The following is a 16115-nucleotide window of genomic DNA, read 5'->3' as shown; positions in this document are numbered from 1 at the left end:
CCGCCTCCACAGCGGAAATTCCCTCAAGCCCCCCCTAAAGACACGCTCGGCACATCCGGGACGTGTACCAGGCTACACACACACACACACACACACACACACACACACACACACACAAAGACACACACCAGATCTGTATCGCCTGATGCGGAAGGTCCCCCCCCCGGCCCCCCCCCGGCCCCCCCCTACCGCGTCACTCCGGTGACCTGCATGCCGCTGACTCCGAGACTGGTGGGGTAGTCCGCGGAGTTGAATCGCGTTGTGACCAGGTCTGCAAACACATACACACATACACACACACAAACATGCGTGTGCGCACACCGGTGGGGGCAAGGGAAGGGGGAAGGAGTGGGGAAGCGGGATGCGGCAGGCAGGCAGGGAGGGGCGGGACGGCCGAAAAAGACCGTCATAGAGGGCCGCGAACAGCCTTTAACACATAAACAAAAGAAGAAGAGCCTAACCCCTCCACTCTCCACCGCACGCACAGCTCAGCTACATCCACATAGCCCCCTAGAGCTCGGATGTCAGGTTCCCGCCGTACGCCTCCAACAACCGCAACCGCCCAGCCCGAACGAGGAGCCTGTCCCAATCCCCACATACCCCGTTGTCTGCAGTCACTGCGAGGGCGGCAGCAATCCTAATGCTGTGTTTCTTGGCGGCGAGGGTGGCGGCAAAGTGCCGCGCAGCCCTAAGTGATGACGCAGCTATCCACTCTAGTGCCTCCCCCTCGCCCCTTTCCATCCGCTCTACCGTCGCCCACCACCAACAACCCTCCTAACCCCGCAACCCCGTGCAGCGCTCCATCACCCCCTTTCCCTCCCCTTCCCTCCCCTTCCCTCCCCCCCTATCCCCCCACCTATGCATGAGGGGTACCACAAGTCACTAGGTCTCGCATCCTCCAGCCGAATATTCCCCGCAGTGTCCAGCTCCAGCATCATGCGGGACACCTGGCCGCTCAGCAATCTGTAAGTGCGCTCGCTGGCCGCGTCGAACGCCGCCTCCAGCTCCGCCTCCGCCGCTGAGTAGCGACCCAGATGGGCGACGATGGCCCCCAGCTTGGCCTCCAGGGCGGCCACGTGAGGGTGCTGCTGCTGCTGCTGCTGAGAAGGGGCTGGCGAGGTGGGGTGGGGGGAGGTGTCGGCGGCATCGGCTGCGGAAGACGCTGCCGCAATGCTTTGCTTCAGGTCATATATCTCCCGCTCCAGGTCCTTAGCCGCCAGTACCAGCGTGTTCTTGAGGGGCTGGCGGAGGGCTTGCCGGGCCTGGTGGGAGGGGAGGGGGGGAAAGGGGCCCGGGCGAGCCGGGGTGTTTGCGTGTGTTTGCGTGTGAGGGAGGGAGACAGATACACACACACACACATTAACATACGCATACACTCGATGATAATGGCCCCCCATTTGATGCATACATGTACACACATATGCACATATACACATACACACGGACACGGCCACAGACACGTCGATTCCCACCACACCTGTCTTCCCTCCGCCGCCAGCTTCACAATCTGTCGGGCGTTACGTCGTAACGTCTTCACTCGCATGTTGTAGTACATTTGCTTTTTCAGGAAGGTGGCCTCCGCCAGGGCCTTAGCTTCGTCAGCTAGCAGCAATGTGTCTAGACTGGTGAGGCTGAGGGAGGGGGTATTCGGGGGGAAGGGAGGAGAGGGAGGAGGAGAGGGAGTGAGGGAGGAGGAGGCTGAGAGGCGGTTGGCAGTTGGGGATTGGGGAGCGACGTACGGCATCTGTGTGCGGGTGTGTTTACAGGAGGAAATCCGCCGTGCGTGTACGTGTGTCTATCTGTCTGTCTGTGTATCTGCATGGAAGTGTGTGCAAGAGAAGAGGGCGCCTACGATCCACACGTGCACATCACATCACATCGCCAACCAGACCAACAACTTCATACAACACTGCGGGGCGGCGCCGCCACTCTCAACCCGCCTCCCCCCCGCTACCACCCACCTGCCGCTGGCCCCTCGCTTCCTTCCCCCCTATTTCCCTCCTCCCTCCTCCTTCCTACCCACTTGGCACTAACTCCCCTCCCCTCCCCTCCGTCCCCCCCCCGTGTCTCTCACTGCGGCATGACGAACAGTACGAACGTCTGGTAATTGCACAGCTGCGCCAAGGGGCAGTCGCCCCACATCGGATCAGACAAACACAGGTCCACCAGGCGGGGCAGGGCCGCCAGGGCGCGCAGCTCCTGGGGGGGCGGGGGGGAAGGTGAGCAGGAAATGGAATATTCCCACAAACGCCTGGCTGGCTGGCTGGCTTACTGGAGTATGGGAGGAAAGTTGGAGACGCGCGGGGAGAGGAGTCGTGGGCAACGTACGTGCACGTGTCCACTTGCGGGTGCGGGACAGGGGTATCCCTCTGCAGGGCGCTCACTCTCTCCAGGCACCAAGAACCTCTGACCAGTTCCCCGCCGCCCCCATCACCACCATCACGACCACCACCGCACACCTCCGCCTCCACCCAAACCCGCACACCGGGCCCCCCCCAGCTCCTTGTCCTCTCATCTGCCCGCAGATGCCCCTCCCCCTCCCCCTCCCAGCATACCCCTCCCCCTCCCCCTCCCCCTCCCCCCACCTTGAAGCTGCCAATCTTGTTATCCGCCAAGTTGAGGTTCGTGAGGGCGGTGCAGGGCGCCAGGCCGTCCCCCAGGAAGGCGATGTCATTCCGCGCCAGGTGCAGCTCCCGGAGGAGGGGCAGCTGCTCCAGACCGGATATGCGGGAGATGTAGTTGTCGGACAGCCACAGAACCTAGTGGCAACAGAGAGAAAGGAAGGGAGCGGTACCTCTGTAATTGATTGACACCATAAACTCCCAACCGCCTCTCCTTTTCTCCTTTCCGCGCATCAGGCCGCCGAGGTTGATCCGCAACCGCTTTAGTACACCCGGGGTGGTTGATCCAACCGCCCAACTGCCAACTGATATTCCTACCCAGTCCCCCGCCCCCCCCCACCTCCAGCTGTGTGAGCTTGTTGAGTCCCCGTATTTCCGTGATGTGGTTGCCGTACAGGTAGAGCTCCTTGAGGCGGTGCAGGGAGTCCAGTCCCTGGATGTGGCTGATCTCGTTCTCCTGCAGCCAGAGCTTCTCAATCAGGGGGCAGCCCTCCAGGCCCTCGATCACCTTGAGCTCCTGTCAGGCCCTCCCCCGGGGCGGAAAGGCGGGACGGGGATACGGACTTAACAGGATATGTGGGAAGGGTGGGAGAGGGTGGGAGTGGCGGGAGAGGAAATGCCGAAGGTAAGGAGGGGGAGGGGAGGGGGCCTCAGGCAGAGGACAGGATTCCGACTGCGAGGATGGTGGAAGGTGGAAGGTGGAGGGGGGGGGGAGGGGAGGATGACAGGGAGCCACGAGAGCCGGCAGCACCGCCACCACCACGAAGATGTCTGATGATGATGATGAGGAGGAGGAGGCGGGTTGGGTGGAGGAGGCATGGCGGTGCGCATGGTGGTGTATGGTGGTGGTGGTGGGGAGAAAGGGGGGTTTGGGGGCGGAGTGGGACGATGGGTATGGGATTCGATGAAAAGTGGAGGCGCCGGTGGGGGTAGGAGGGGGGCACGCCGCAGCCCACCTGGTGTATGAGCGCAAGGGTCTTCAACGCCGGAAAGTGGTTCAGTGCCTCCATCTGCATATATCCCATACAGACCTCACGTCAAGGGCGCTGCGTAAGGCATGCGGCAGCGGCGAGGTTTCCAAAATGCCCGCACTCGGCCTCCCCATCCGCACCCGAGGGTAATGGTGCAAGAACATCTCCAGGTGCGTGACCGTGCTGGCCACAGCTGGAAATTGCTCCGGCGGAATCCCATTCGCCTCCAGCAGCTCCTCGAGAGCTGTGAGTTGCATAGCAGAAGGTGGTTTACGAAATGTCCTCAAAGCGTTGACCTAAGTATTGTCTTACCGTGAGACTCGGACATCATTTCTTGCTGGCAAAAGTTATGGAATTGTTGTTAAGGAAATCGCGGTAGTGTTGCAACACGGAAGCGGTAAAGCCGCGGCACATGGCCAAAGTTCGACACGAAAAGGAGATACCATTTGCGACTGTGTAAGGTATAAGATTCCTTAGTAGGTCCCATTATTGAAATCAAGTTAGCTGGTATGCGCGACCCCCTAGCCGGGCAGTTGAAACCCTTTTATCGCTACACTTTATCGGGACGAGCAGCGCTTATCGGCGATGAACCCAGCCAAAATTAAAATTTTATATGCTGGCTATAGTAATCAGTAAATTGTGCAGTCTACGCAAATGCATTCAGTGGACCGTCCCATGGGACTACGCAACTGGCAACGGTCTAGACGATGTTCTTCCAACAACCAACAGCAAAAGAGACATCAAACCGCGACACGTGCAAATCTTGACAACACGACGGCTTGGGCATTAAAACCTACAAATGGTCGCGGCCTCTTAGTCCGCGACATCACCTAAGATGCTAGAACCCTGCAGACAAGACAGTAACGCAAGCCACTTATTGTATGCCCAATCGGAGCCGGTAATTTTAAACATCCACTATCCTTTGCCGAAGAAACGCCGCACGACCTGCCATCATCTGACTGCCCGCGAATACATTCCAGCTTCGAGACCATGATGCCCTGGAAACAAATAACTAGGTTAGATACGACAACAACCTTTCTGGTATTTCCTCCTGGTATATCCCCCTCAGCTCCACCTGCCCCATCAAGATCATCCTCGTCATACGTCAGTTCCGCCCCCCTCCGGCCGCAGTCCTCTACACACAACCTCACATCATCATCGCAGCCCTCTCTGCCCTTCCGCCCCCCTCCGGCGGCCATGTAGCATCCACACCAGCAAGACCACCGCCACCGCCAGCGGCACCGCCACCGCCGCCGCACACAGCAGCCATCGCCGCAGCTTCTGCCGCCGCCGCCGCCGCGACCACTCAGACGGAAACGACACCAGCGGATGCCGTACCAGCCTCTTCGCCGCGAGGTCCTCCACCATGTCGTACAGCGACGCCTCCAACGGCACCCAGCTCTTCAGGCCCAGCTGCTCCGCCGCCTTGACGGTGCTGAACCGCGGCGGCGGCCCCCAGGACGCCTCCACGAAATCCGACCCTATGCCCAGCAGCGGCGCCAGCCGTACGGCAATCCAGCGCGGCGCCGCCAGGAAGGCTGTCCGTACTCGGCCCCCCGGATACAGCTGCTCCATAATCTGGGTGAGTCCCCGCATTCGCACCCCGCCCGCCACCACCAGGTACCTGTACCCCCCCCCCGGGCGTGGCGAGGGGAAGGACGGCGGGGAGTGAATGCGTGTTTGGGGTGTTGGGATCGTTGACGACAATGCGAAGACGTCGCGTGGTGCGAGTACGGCAGTACATGACTCGAGAGACGCACGAACCCGCACCCCCCCGCAACCGAGAACGAGAAGAAAACCTCCACACTCCCAGCCCCCCAACCACCCCGCAGCACATTCTCATCCCCGTCTTGCCCATCATACAACTCCCTTGTCGTCCCAACAAACTGAGAGCGATTGTCGTACTTGCCCTCCCCCTCCTCCCCCTCCTCCTCCCCCTCCCCACCTGCCGCTGGCCTCCGGAGCCGTCATGGCGACCGAGTGCGCCGCCGCCACGTCTCGGATGTCCACGTAGGCTATCCCCACGTTGGGCACTGCCGGGTACATAAGGCCCGCGCAGATGCGCCTCAACAGCGCCACACTTTCACTGGCCCGGCAGTTGGCGCCCAGGGGGGGCCCCAGAACCAGACCGGGGTTGATCACCACCAGAGTCCACCTGTATGTATGTATGTGTATGTGTGGGGGGGGGGGATGGAGGGGATGGGGGGAAATTGGGGGGGAGATGGGGTGTGTGTGTATATTGGGGGGGGGATTGGGGGGTGGACGGGTGTGTTTGTGCCGTGTGTACCCTCCTCTTAGGTACGGGAGCCATGATTGGGTGGGTGACAAAGTGATGGCTGATGGTACGAAGACAAATTAGCGTCCGACGCGGCCTGGCACGCCACAGGCACCAACGCGCGCACATACATACATGCATACATACACGCTTCATTGCATATATCGCAAAGCGCACACGACGCACCTGTTTTGTTTCTCGCACAGCTCCCAAGCCCGTCGCTCTGCCTGCGTCTTGGAATAGCTGTACGGCAGGAAGGTTGGGCTGGCGGTTGTGTTCCAACAGTTCTCGTCCAACGGCCGATCCGGACCCCCGTGGTCGGTTGCCCGGGAGTAGGTGGCGACTATCGATGACGTCATCACCACTCGCCGTACACTCTTCGTCTTGTTAACAGCAGCTGTTGCGCGCCACGTGTCGTATGTGATGTGATGTGTATTGCCGTATTTGGCGTTTGTGGGGTTGTGACGGGAGGTCAATGGCGGGCGGGCACCCCCACAGGCACCACGAGCACCAACATTCGCACCACCCACCAAGGACGAGTGGTGTGAAACCCATAGATAGGTCCGGGACATGGTGGCGCAGGGCAGCCAGGCCAGAGGGCAGGCACGTAGTAAACAGCTCGTGTTGTCCACGTGCACCTATCCGTCCAAACACCCCCCGAACCCCCGAACCCACCGATTACGTTTTCCACGCCCCGCACTGCCGGCTCCACCAGCTGCTCCACCGCCCGTCTGCGGTTCACCTGGGTTTGTAGGTATGTAGGTATGTAGGTATGTAGGTATGTAGGTATGTAGGTATGTAGGTATGTAGGTATGTAGGTATGTAGGTATGTAGGTATGTAAGTATGTAGATATGTAAGTATGTGGGTATGTAGGAGGGAGGTAACGCCATGACGTGCGGAGGACAGGGAAAGGTGTATCGGCATACACACACACGCACACACATACAAACGTATGCGTGTGCGTGTGTGTGTGGTGTGTGTGTGTGTGTGTGTGTGTGTGTGTGTGTGTGTTGCCAACCAAGTAAGGTTGCCGCCAACAAATGCCAACGAGCAGCCAACGAGGGGGGCCAACAAATGCGCCCCAGAGCCCCCCACACAGCGCTCCCCCCCCCTGCCCACCCCCGCCCGCTATCCCGCCTCTTCTCTGTTGCCCCTCCCCCCGCCCCCCTCCCCCCCCCCTCCCCCCGCCCCCCTCGCCCCGCCCCCCTCGCCCCGCCCCCCTCACACGCACTCTCACCAGCAAGGTGAAAGGTGAGGCGGTGTGGATGACGTAATCACAACCCTCTGCAGTACGGACATCAGCCCAGGGGCCCAGGGCAAAACACGAGACGTCATGCAGCGTTACAAAATTAAACAACAGACCGCAGAAACAGACAGATGTACAGATGTACGTGACTCCCGACGGCCCGGCGGGGGCCCTTAGGAGGTCACGGCGGTGAGGGAGGAGAGAGCCGGCACGCGACAAGTAGTCAGGTAGTTAGGGAACGACAATTGTAGGGCGGCAAACACACAAATACACACATACACATACATACAAACACACATATATATACATACATACACACGTTGTGGGGGTTCTCGTACGTACCCACTGCCTCGTCGAAGCTTCCCGGCGTCAGGAGGTCCCCCCGGAACAGTCTGAGTCGCTGGTCGGCCCCGGGGAGGGCCCTCAGCGCTGAGAGCGCCTCCGAGGCCGAGGGGTCCCTGGAGCCGTTTGGGGCGGTGGAGGTGAGGGTGAGGGTGGTGGGGTGATATTGGTATTGCTGTTGGTACATACGCACAAACCATACACACTGACACACGCGCCTCACCCCCACCTGCATGTGGCATGTACGGTATGCCCCGCCGCCAGCAACCTGGCCACGATGGGACCTGCCACGTAGCCCGTAGCTCCTGAGGGTGACGGTGTTTGGAGGCGTGTGTATGTATGTATGTATATGTGTGTGTGTGTGTATTGTGGGGGCAAGGGGGTTGGAGAGGGGGGGGGAAGAGGGGGCATGGAGGAGCGCATCCGGGAGAGAGAGGTACCTGGTAGGTGCCGTACCCCCCTCTCCCCTTCCCTCCCCCCTCCTCCCCCCCCCGATGCCAGCGACAAACCCACCAGTCCGAACACAAACCGACCCACCCGTCACGCACACTCGCGCCGGGGCAGCTGCAGCTGCCAGCTCCGCCGGGTAAAGCGGCACGCGGTCCTTAGATACCTCCGGAACCACCGGGACCAGGGGAGGTACGACAGGTTCCGGAGCCGCCCTTGCCGCCTCCTGTGCCACCTCGGCAGGCGCGTTGTCCGCCTCGGGCTCCACATCTCCCCCCGGCAGCGGCCAGGACGACGGCATTCCTAAACACCTTTCTGTGACACGAAGGTTTTGCTTTGCGGGGTAACTAGCAGCACTGCTGCTGCTGCTGCTGCTGCTCCTGCTGTCTCGATGTTATCACTGTATATCGTAAATCGCAGTCTCGGGTCGAATTGCGCGGCGGTGGGAACCTCCTGATGGGGCGTCTGCCTCTATGCGGTCTGTGTGGCGATGTGAGGTGGTGTGGGCGGGTGGTGGTGTGGGGTTGAGTGGTGGTTGCGGAGTGAGGAAGACGTATCGACGTATGAACACGAGATTTTCAAACGGCGAGGGTGCGGCGGGGCGAGTGAGGCGTAGGAGGATGGTGATGGCGAATAGCGGTGGTGGTGGCGTCGAACAAAAGAATGATGACGATTTGAAGTTTGCAAAATTTTATGAACGACGCTCTCCTGTGCATGTGTGGGCTTGTCGCTCCATTTTAGTTTTGCTCTTGCTTTGTTAATCGTTATGCATAATTGCTCTCCTCCAGATGATACGTTTATATCTTCCCTTTCCTTTCCTTTTCTTTGGACCCCGGGAGCCGTCCTCGGAGTTTTCTGGCCATGACGGGCCATGACAACACCGAACATCGTCCCTCAGCAGTTTGCTTATCAAAAATAGGAGACAGACACAGGCCACTCCCTCAAGGATACGCACGCCATTTCCAATTCATTTACTTTACGATATATGTTACTCTTTACCATACAATAAATGAAATTTGCGTATTTGTGGCTTTAGGAATACGCACCTAAAATGGTTCGCTGAGAGTCACCACCTCTCAGAGATGCGGATGGCGGAACGGAAATTTTTAAATAGTCTCCTAACTCCTGAAAGGGAACTACTGACCCGTGGGTCATAAATCCGTAAATTCATAGCACAGCTGTGAGGAGCCGATTGTTGCTCCCTCAAGGCCTTTGCGAACACGGTCCCTTGGAACGGACTTTTCGCATCCCACCAACGAGAGGATGGTGACTTGAATGACGCCCACCCTGGACCCACCCGGTACACCGCGGGGCCCTCGCGGACCAGTTAACCGCGTTGTGTATGTATGTACGTGTACGTGTGTGTACATACATGTATGTGTGTATGTAAGTGTGTATGTACGTGTATGCATGTGTGCTTCATGCACAGTCACTTATCGATGTCAGGCTGGCCTTGGCGATGGTGGGTAGGGTGCGGCTCCCTGAGGCCCTACACACACGCACACACGCAAGCACACGCTGTCGGGGGATATTCTGACCCCCACCCTTCATCCGGCTGGGTGGCTGGGTGGCCAAACCCCCACTGCCTGAACCGCCGTCAGGAAAAGCAGCTCAAAGGCGAAAAGCAGCTCAAAGGCGAAAAAACGGAGACACACACGCACATACACACACACACACACACACACTCAAGGGCTCTATCTGGCAACCAGGGACGTTTTACACTTTAAAAGACACACCCAACAATCGATCCGTTGATTGCTGCTGATCATCCCGTCCGGAAGTGCTTTCAGCTCAAAACCAGCAAAGTCATCTTGATGTGTCGACCACCCTCCAACCTCACACCACCACCACCAGCAGGCCAACTGCCTGATGGGCCCCACTCAAAAAGGGAGGGATGGGATGTATTTAACAAATTAATACGGAAAAGCACGTAGGAGGATAGTTGTACGGCAAAATAGTGGTAAGGCCCTCACTGTACAGATTAAGGATAGCAGGCCTCCTTTTATTTTACGAGTGACACACAATGGTGAGGCCCAGGCCGGGCTGGCCTGGACGTTGCGCTTCCTCCGCCCTCCCTCCAGCGATTTGAGCGCCGAGATACGGATAGATGGTAATGGTGGTAATGATGATGATGGACCGATTTGCACGATTTGAGCGCCGCAGCCGCCACCGCACCGGTGCAGCAGCCGCAGCAGCTGACCAAGTGGCCGCCCAGGTGCGGGAGACACTAGCTCTAACGCGCACATGCACTGGTGGTATGAGCCGTACTGTACGACAGCTACTACAACCTGCTCTTATGAAGCCTACAACGCCATACACAACGATACGCGTCAGGACGCGTTACTCCGGCGGCGGCCTTCTCACACACATACAAGATGCAAAAGCACATAAATACAGGCACATACATACATAATATTGATCGAATACATAATGTTGTATCAATTAAACCCGGGGACGATGACTTTGGGTTCGCCTTCGGGGAAGAAAACGAAGGGGATGAACATACATACACATACATACATACACATACATACACATCGGCTCTCGCCCTCTGCCCTCTTCTTGTTGAATCGACTTTGCCATTCCCTGACCGCCATCAGGTGGTCCATCACTTTGAGATGGCGTGGGCACACCATGACGCATTCACTCACACACTCACACACATACATACATACACATCTAGTATGCTCCCTTCTTCCCTCCTCCGGCCGATCTCCCCAGTTCCAAACAGTAGCAGCACACGTCGCTACGCCTTTCAACGAAAGTAATGGACCTCTCCCACTGCTTTAACCACCACCGTACATCCGTATGTATGTTAATGGTTGCCCTGCGTGTGTATGTATGTGTGTGTATGTATGTGTGTGTATGTGTGTGTGTATGTGTGTGTGTCAAGGTAAACGGTTGGCTTTCCAGATCTCAGGTGGTGGAGGTGGTGGTGGTCATGTGGCTCTCCCCCCCCCAAGGGGACCAGTGGAAAGGGGCCATCGCGAGGACCCGGGGGAGTCAACATCACCATGACATACGTACATACATACATGCCTAGTATACAGACATGCGTTCATACACATGCCACCCATATACGCCGCATGGCACCGAAGGTCGAGATCACGTAAGCTGAATGGTGGCCATCGTCATCAACATCAAAACGTTAACAATGATGCCGCAATGAATAAAGCTTTTTTTCTCTCTTTCACTTTATGTCGCAAGGTGTACGGCAATGCCCTGCAGAAAGGAGGCCACAGGCGCACAGCCCCCTCCTTGTGCAGGTATCATGGACGGACGAGAGACAGACGAACACGCACGCAAAGCCCTCAGCCCCAGCGGGAGGGGTTAAAGAGATACCAACCAACAAAGGAGAGGAAAGCACCGTTGCCTGACTGTCTGTCTGTCTGTTTGTATGTGTGGTGTGCATACTTTTTCGGACCAGGCTAATTGACTGGTACGGCCCGTCCAGCCGCTGGCAGAAACACTCAACCGCCAACCGCCAGCAAACAGCCAACCGCCACCTAGATACGTGTGTAGGTTGTTGCGCACAAATAGCGAACACCCCCCCCCCGTGCCGGACCCAGAACAACATTACCCCCCTAGCACTCCCCCCGTCCCTCCATTGCCGCCGCGTTCTCTCTTCTTTACTCCTCTCCGGCCTCCCCCCCTCTTCCCCCCCTCTTCCCTCTATGCCAATAGTTTGCTCCTCCGCACCGGCGTGTCCTGGAATTGAATTCAGTGGATGCATCCATGTGGGGTACCATGTCCCTCAAATTGGTCAACCGAAAACAGTTACCGTCAACTGCTCGTATAACCGTTCCACAACCTCTCCGTTCATCTCTCTAAGGACCAGCGGACAGATCTCTCACTCGCAACCCTCTACGTCTCCAAAAGGGGAACAGCAACAACAGTAACAACGATAATAACAATAACGACAACAACAATAACAGAAATAACAGCAATTATGACAATAACAAAACATCTTCCTTGCCGCGCAGGTACAGATCCTGTACGGCGATGCGGTTCTTCTCTGTGTTCGTAACCACCTGCACCGCTTTTCCCCCCCCCTCCATCATCTGTTTCGCTGCCTGGCATACCCCCCCCCAAGCAAAGGAGACTCTTAGCGGTGTGTGTGCGGGGGGGTGGGGGGGGGGTGGGGGGGGCGGTGTTGTGCGGGACAGACATATCACAGAAACCGCTTGTTAAGCCATCGCGGGGCGCTCACGGGGTTGGTGACAGCACGCATGTTCGGTTCGCAAAAGTGAGTGTGGAGACCAAACCGTTCGCAGCTTCAACCCGAAGGAAGGGAGCCTGGAGGGGGGTTGTAGGGGGAAGCAAAACGTGCCGTGCGGTAAAACATGGCGCTATCATTCGCCAGCTCTACCTCTCCAAGAATGACTACACCCGGCAGGCGCCCGCCGACAAACACACGCACCGACGGTTGGCAACGAGCGAAAGGAGTTGCCAATGTGTAACGGTGTGATGATGGAGAGGATGGTGGTGTGACAGTGATGATGGTGATGAGAGAGGAGGGGAGGGGCAAGGAGAGGAGGGAAACATCCTGATCAGGACACAACCGAGAGCGCCGCCACCTCAGGCGGTTGGTTTCCGTTAGGACCGCGAAAGGGGGGGAAACCACCTCGGGGCCCTCCCCGGCCTGTGTGTGCGTGTGTCTGTATGTCCTCCGGTAGCTGGCCCCCCCCTCCTCAGGGGCCTCCGGGGTCATATCTGCCAGTTGTCTATGACGTATAATACACACACGCACATGCACACGCACACGCACACACACGCGCGGTGCCGTATGGGCACCTGGAATATGTCGTCCTAGCACCTTGTCGCTGCTCCAACCCCCCAGACACACCGGCATGAACACATACACACACACTCACACATACATACATACTCACACAGGTACATACATACATACATACATACATACATACATACATACATACATACATACATACATACATACATACATACATACGGAAGCAGCTACATACATACATACATACATACATACATACATACATGCATGCATGCATGCATACATACATACATACATACATACATACATACATACATACATACATACATACATACATACATACATACATATGACCCTAAAATCTTCTATACCATAATGTTGCAATGCAGTTATAAACCCAGATCAATGCACGACGAGATGAGAGGGAAACGACAGGAGACGAGATGTGGATGTCCAGGACCTGAGATCTCTGTCAGGTAAATACACATGCGTAGTACGGCAGCAGTACCGTCCGTACTTCCCGTGTTAGTTTCGCCCTCTTCCCCCCTCTGCTCCCTCTTCCCCCCTCTTCCCCCACTCCCTCTCCACTATGAATAAAGCACAATTCCAAATGCAGTACAGGGCAGTACAATGCGATGCCATCAGCGCGGCCGCCTTAATGTACGACAACCCCAAGCGATGCCCGTGACCACAACAACAGCGGCGGCGTGATCACCACCACCACGGCCACTCGCAGGGACAGCACCGCCCTCGAGCTCCCCCACCGCCTCCACGTCCACTACCAGGCGCATCCAAGAGAGGCCGGCGGCGTCCATCGGCCCCCTCCTCGCTCCAAGCAGTCTTGCTCGTCCTCGCGGCCGCCGCCGCCACCGCCGCCGCCACCGTTGGCATCGGAAATAGCGACGGCACTGCCAGCGTCACCACCATCGTCGCTCTCTGCGATAAGCGCATCGGCAGCAACGGAGGCTCGGCGGCGGCGCGTTGCGTTGGCGGCACCGCTGGCGGTAGCGGCGCTGGCGGCGGAGGCGGCAATTTGCATTCCGCTATCGGATTCACGAACTAGGATGTTGTCAGCTGAAGACAACAAGAGGTTGTGGTGGTGGTTATTGAGGTGATGGTGCAGGTGTTGTTGTTGGTGATGGTGGAGATAGCGGGCTGTGTAGGGGTGGAGCTGGAAAGCTCGCAAGCTACCTCCGAGCGCCAGCAGCGAAGTACTGCTGCCGCCGGCGCCGGCGCTGCGGCAGCCGCCTTCTCGGGCTTCTGCCGCCGTCAGAACTTGTACAGCTGGTTTCATCCGGTCCCGACCGCGTCCCTCACGCGTCCCGCTGGCGGTTCCGCCGCCGTTGCTTAGCCTTGAGGAGCTGCCGCCGCCGCCGCCGCCGCCACCGCCACCGCCGCGGCCGTTGCTACCGCCAGTATGACCACCGCTACTGCCACCCGACCAACCAGCCCAAATGGCAAAGCTGCCATCGACGCGGCCGCCGCCACCGCCGCCGCCGCCAGCTGACGGCCTGCTGCCGCTTAAGATTGACAGTCGGCGTGTGGCGGTGCCGCCGCCGCGCTCACGTTCCCGATCCCGCTCGTGCAGCGGCCGGCCGTCGGTCACCGTCGGCAACGATGCCCTGCTATCGCTGCCGCCGTACATCGCCGCCATGGCCTGCAGGCCGTTCTCATCCACCAACCCCGTATCTTGTAGCAGCTGTACGATATGGGAGCCGCACGACAGACGGCCGTCAAGCAGGCTGACCGCCGAGGAACGTCGGGACCGATTGGCGGGCTCAGAGGGTGCGTGGCGGTGCGTGGGGCTGCTAGCAATCGCCGCCACGCCAGCGGCAGCGCTGCCGCCGCCGCCGCCGTTGCGAATCCTCGTACCCAAGCTGCCGCTGTAATGCAGTACGTTGTCCTGACTGCTGTCGCAACCGCCGCCGCCGCCGTCATTTGATAAACACCCGGCCGCCGCCGCCGCCGCCACTGGAAAGAAGCCGCTTGCGGTGACGGACGGCGTGGCGCGGAGGGCCTTGTTGGACGAGTGCCGTGAAATACGGCGGACGCAGGTGGCGCTGCTGTTGCGGTGCTCTGCGGGATGAAGCCCGGGAGCGGCGGAGGTGCAGGTGGCGGCGGTGCCGCCGGCGGCAGAAGCAGCGGCGGCGCCCGCCGCCGCCGCCGCAGTAGCTGCTGCTGCTGCCGCCGCGGCGGCGGCGGCGGCGATTGGCTCCATGTCCGGTTCTTCCACCACTTGCGACAACCGCGACGCGGCGGTGATAGCGGCGGCGGCGGCCGCCGCCGCCGCCGCCTCCTGCGATGCTGCGTCCTGCGACGCCATCCTGGTCACCTCCGACGGCAGCACATCGTTGAACTGACCGAGGTTCGCCCGAGGACCTGGAGGAGGGAAAAAGGGAGGAGGGGAGAAGGGGGGAGGATCCGCAAAGTTTTGTTTATGGTTTTATCAGTTGTAGCGATTTCATCAGTTCCGCACGTGTGCACGGGTCCAGGGCGTATCATTAGCCTAACTACCAACTAAACGCGCATTGGGCGACAAAACATCACGATTGGTGTACCACGTTTGGCCGCAAATTAGCCGTAAAACTTCTCCACAACGCCCCTTCTTCATCCCTACTCCCGTACGGCATCAAATATCGCCAGATCCAGATCTTGGAACTCTCTCACCGATGAACCAGTGTTTGGCGCCGTACTTTGGAAAGTAGTACCTGCCGTCATAATGATCACCAAGACCCGGGGAGGGGGAAAATTGATGAACACACATATACACACGTATACACGCACATATACACATTGTACACCGTTTGTACCGTTTTTGCTCCAACCCCTTCCCCTCTCCCTCCTCCTACCCCCTACCCCTACCCCTACCCCCTACCCCTCCTCCTACCCCCTACCCCTCCTCCTACCCCCTACCCCTCCTCCTACCCCCTACCCCTCCTCCTACCCCCTACCCCTCCTCCTACCCTCCCCCACCCCATGCAACCCACCAGGCCAGCGCAAGCGCCACGGCCAGGCCCAGTATGGGGGCGCTCCAGTTCATGTTTATAAGTTCTATCGGATACACCTGGGGCAGTGTGAAGAGCACCGTGACGGTGATGACCCACAGCAAGGAGACGACGTTGTTGGCGTACGACAGTCGCGGCCCCAGTTTAAAGGGACCCGGGAGGAAGAAGCGGACACCTGTACTGACCCTGTACGGCACAGGGTCCGGGTAGAGAGGGGGGTCAAGGGGGGAGGGGGGAATATACGATAACGAAAGGGGGGAGGCGAAGGAAGTCAACGGATGGTGTCGACACATACACATACACACACAAACTCACACACATAGAGGTGCCGATTCCAAAGCGGGAGAGGAGGGCCGGTTGAGACAATCTCCGATTCAGCTCATCCCCCTCCTCCCCCCTCCCCTCCCCACCCCTCCCCTCCCTCCCCCCTCCCCTGGCCTCCCCCTCCTCCCCC

General features: G+C 58.7%; 3 protein-coding genes across 3 annotated transcripts in view; all 3 read right to left on the bottom strand.

Moving 5' to 3' along the window:
* VOLCADRAFT_119475 (uncharacterized protein) overlaps nucleotides 1-3920 on the bottom strand; it is a gene marked incomplete at both ends in the record, with an annotated part of 14886 nt that extends 10966 nt beyond the window's left edge. The window contains 9 exons of the mRNA XM_002956591.1: nucleotides 190-271; nucleotides 857-1262; nucleotides 1478-1631; nucleotides 2075-2199; nucleotides 2586-2759; nucleotides 2962-3138; nucleotides 3578-3631; nucleotides 3733-3836; nucleotides 3905-3920. Coding sequence (XP_002956637.1) covers nucleotides 190-271; nucleotides 857-1262; nucleotides 1478-1631; nucleotides 2075-2199; nucleotides 2586-2759; nucleotides 2962-3138; nucleotides 3578-3631; nucleotides 3733-3836; nucleotides 3905-3920 — 1292 coding nt within the window. The remainder of the gene's footprint in view (nucleotides 1-189; nucleotides 272-856; nucleotides 1263-1477; nucleotides 1632-2074; nucleotides 2200-2585; nucleotides 2760-2961; nucleotides 3139-3577; nucleotides 3632-3732; nucleotides 3837-3904) is intronic.
* An 827-nt stretch (nucleotides 3921-4747) lies between these two features.
* Nucleotides 4748-8204, bottom strand: hpr1 (heme peroxidase-related protein; the record flags this gene model as incomplete). The annotated part of the gene is made up of 8 exons (XM_002956590.1): nucleotides 4748-5216; nucleotides 5538-5747; nucleotides 6054-6264; nucleotides 6543-6609; nucleotides 7106-7152; nucleotides 7457-7572; nucleotides 7686-7761; nucleotides 7994-8204. 8 exons carry the CDS (start codon nucleotides 8202-8204, stop codon nucleotides 4748-4750), a joined length of 1407 nt encoding a protein of 468 aa, XP_002956636.1.
* A 5230-nt stretch (nucleotides 8205-13434) lies between these two features.
* The window catches only part of VOLCADRAFT_97666 (uncharacterized protein), a gene marked incomplete at both ends in the record, with an annotated part of 24903 nt that continues 22222 nt past the window's right edge, over nucleotides 13435-16115 (bottom strand). The window contains 4 exons of the mRNA XM_002956589.1: nucleotides 13435-13730; nucleotides 13848-15035; nucleotides 15324-15364; nucleotides 15644-15847. Coding sequence (XP_002956635.1) covers nucleotides 13435-13730; nucleotides 13848-15035; nucleotides 15324-15364; nucleotides 15644-15847 — 1729 coding nt within the window. The remainder of the gene's footprint in view (nucleotides 13731-13847; nucleotides 15036-15323; nucleotides 15365-15643; nucleotides 15848-16115) is intronic.

The sequence above is a fragment of the Volvox carteri genome (assembly GCF_000143455.1).
Source record: "Volvox carteri f. nagariensis unplaced genomic scaffold VOLCAscaffold_63, whole genome shotgun sequence".
Taxonomy (NCBI): domain Eukaryota; kingdom Viridiplantae; phylum Chlorophyta; class Chlorophyceae; order Chlamydomonadales; family Volvocaceae; genus Volvox; species Volvox carteri.
The sequence above is the reverse complement of the archived record's forward strand: the minus strand, read 5'-3'. Positions and strand labels throughout refer to the sequence as shown.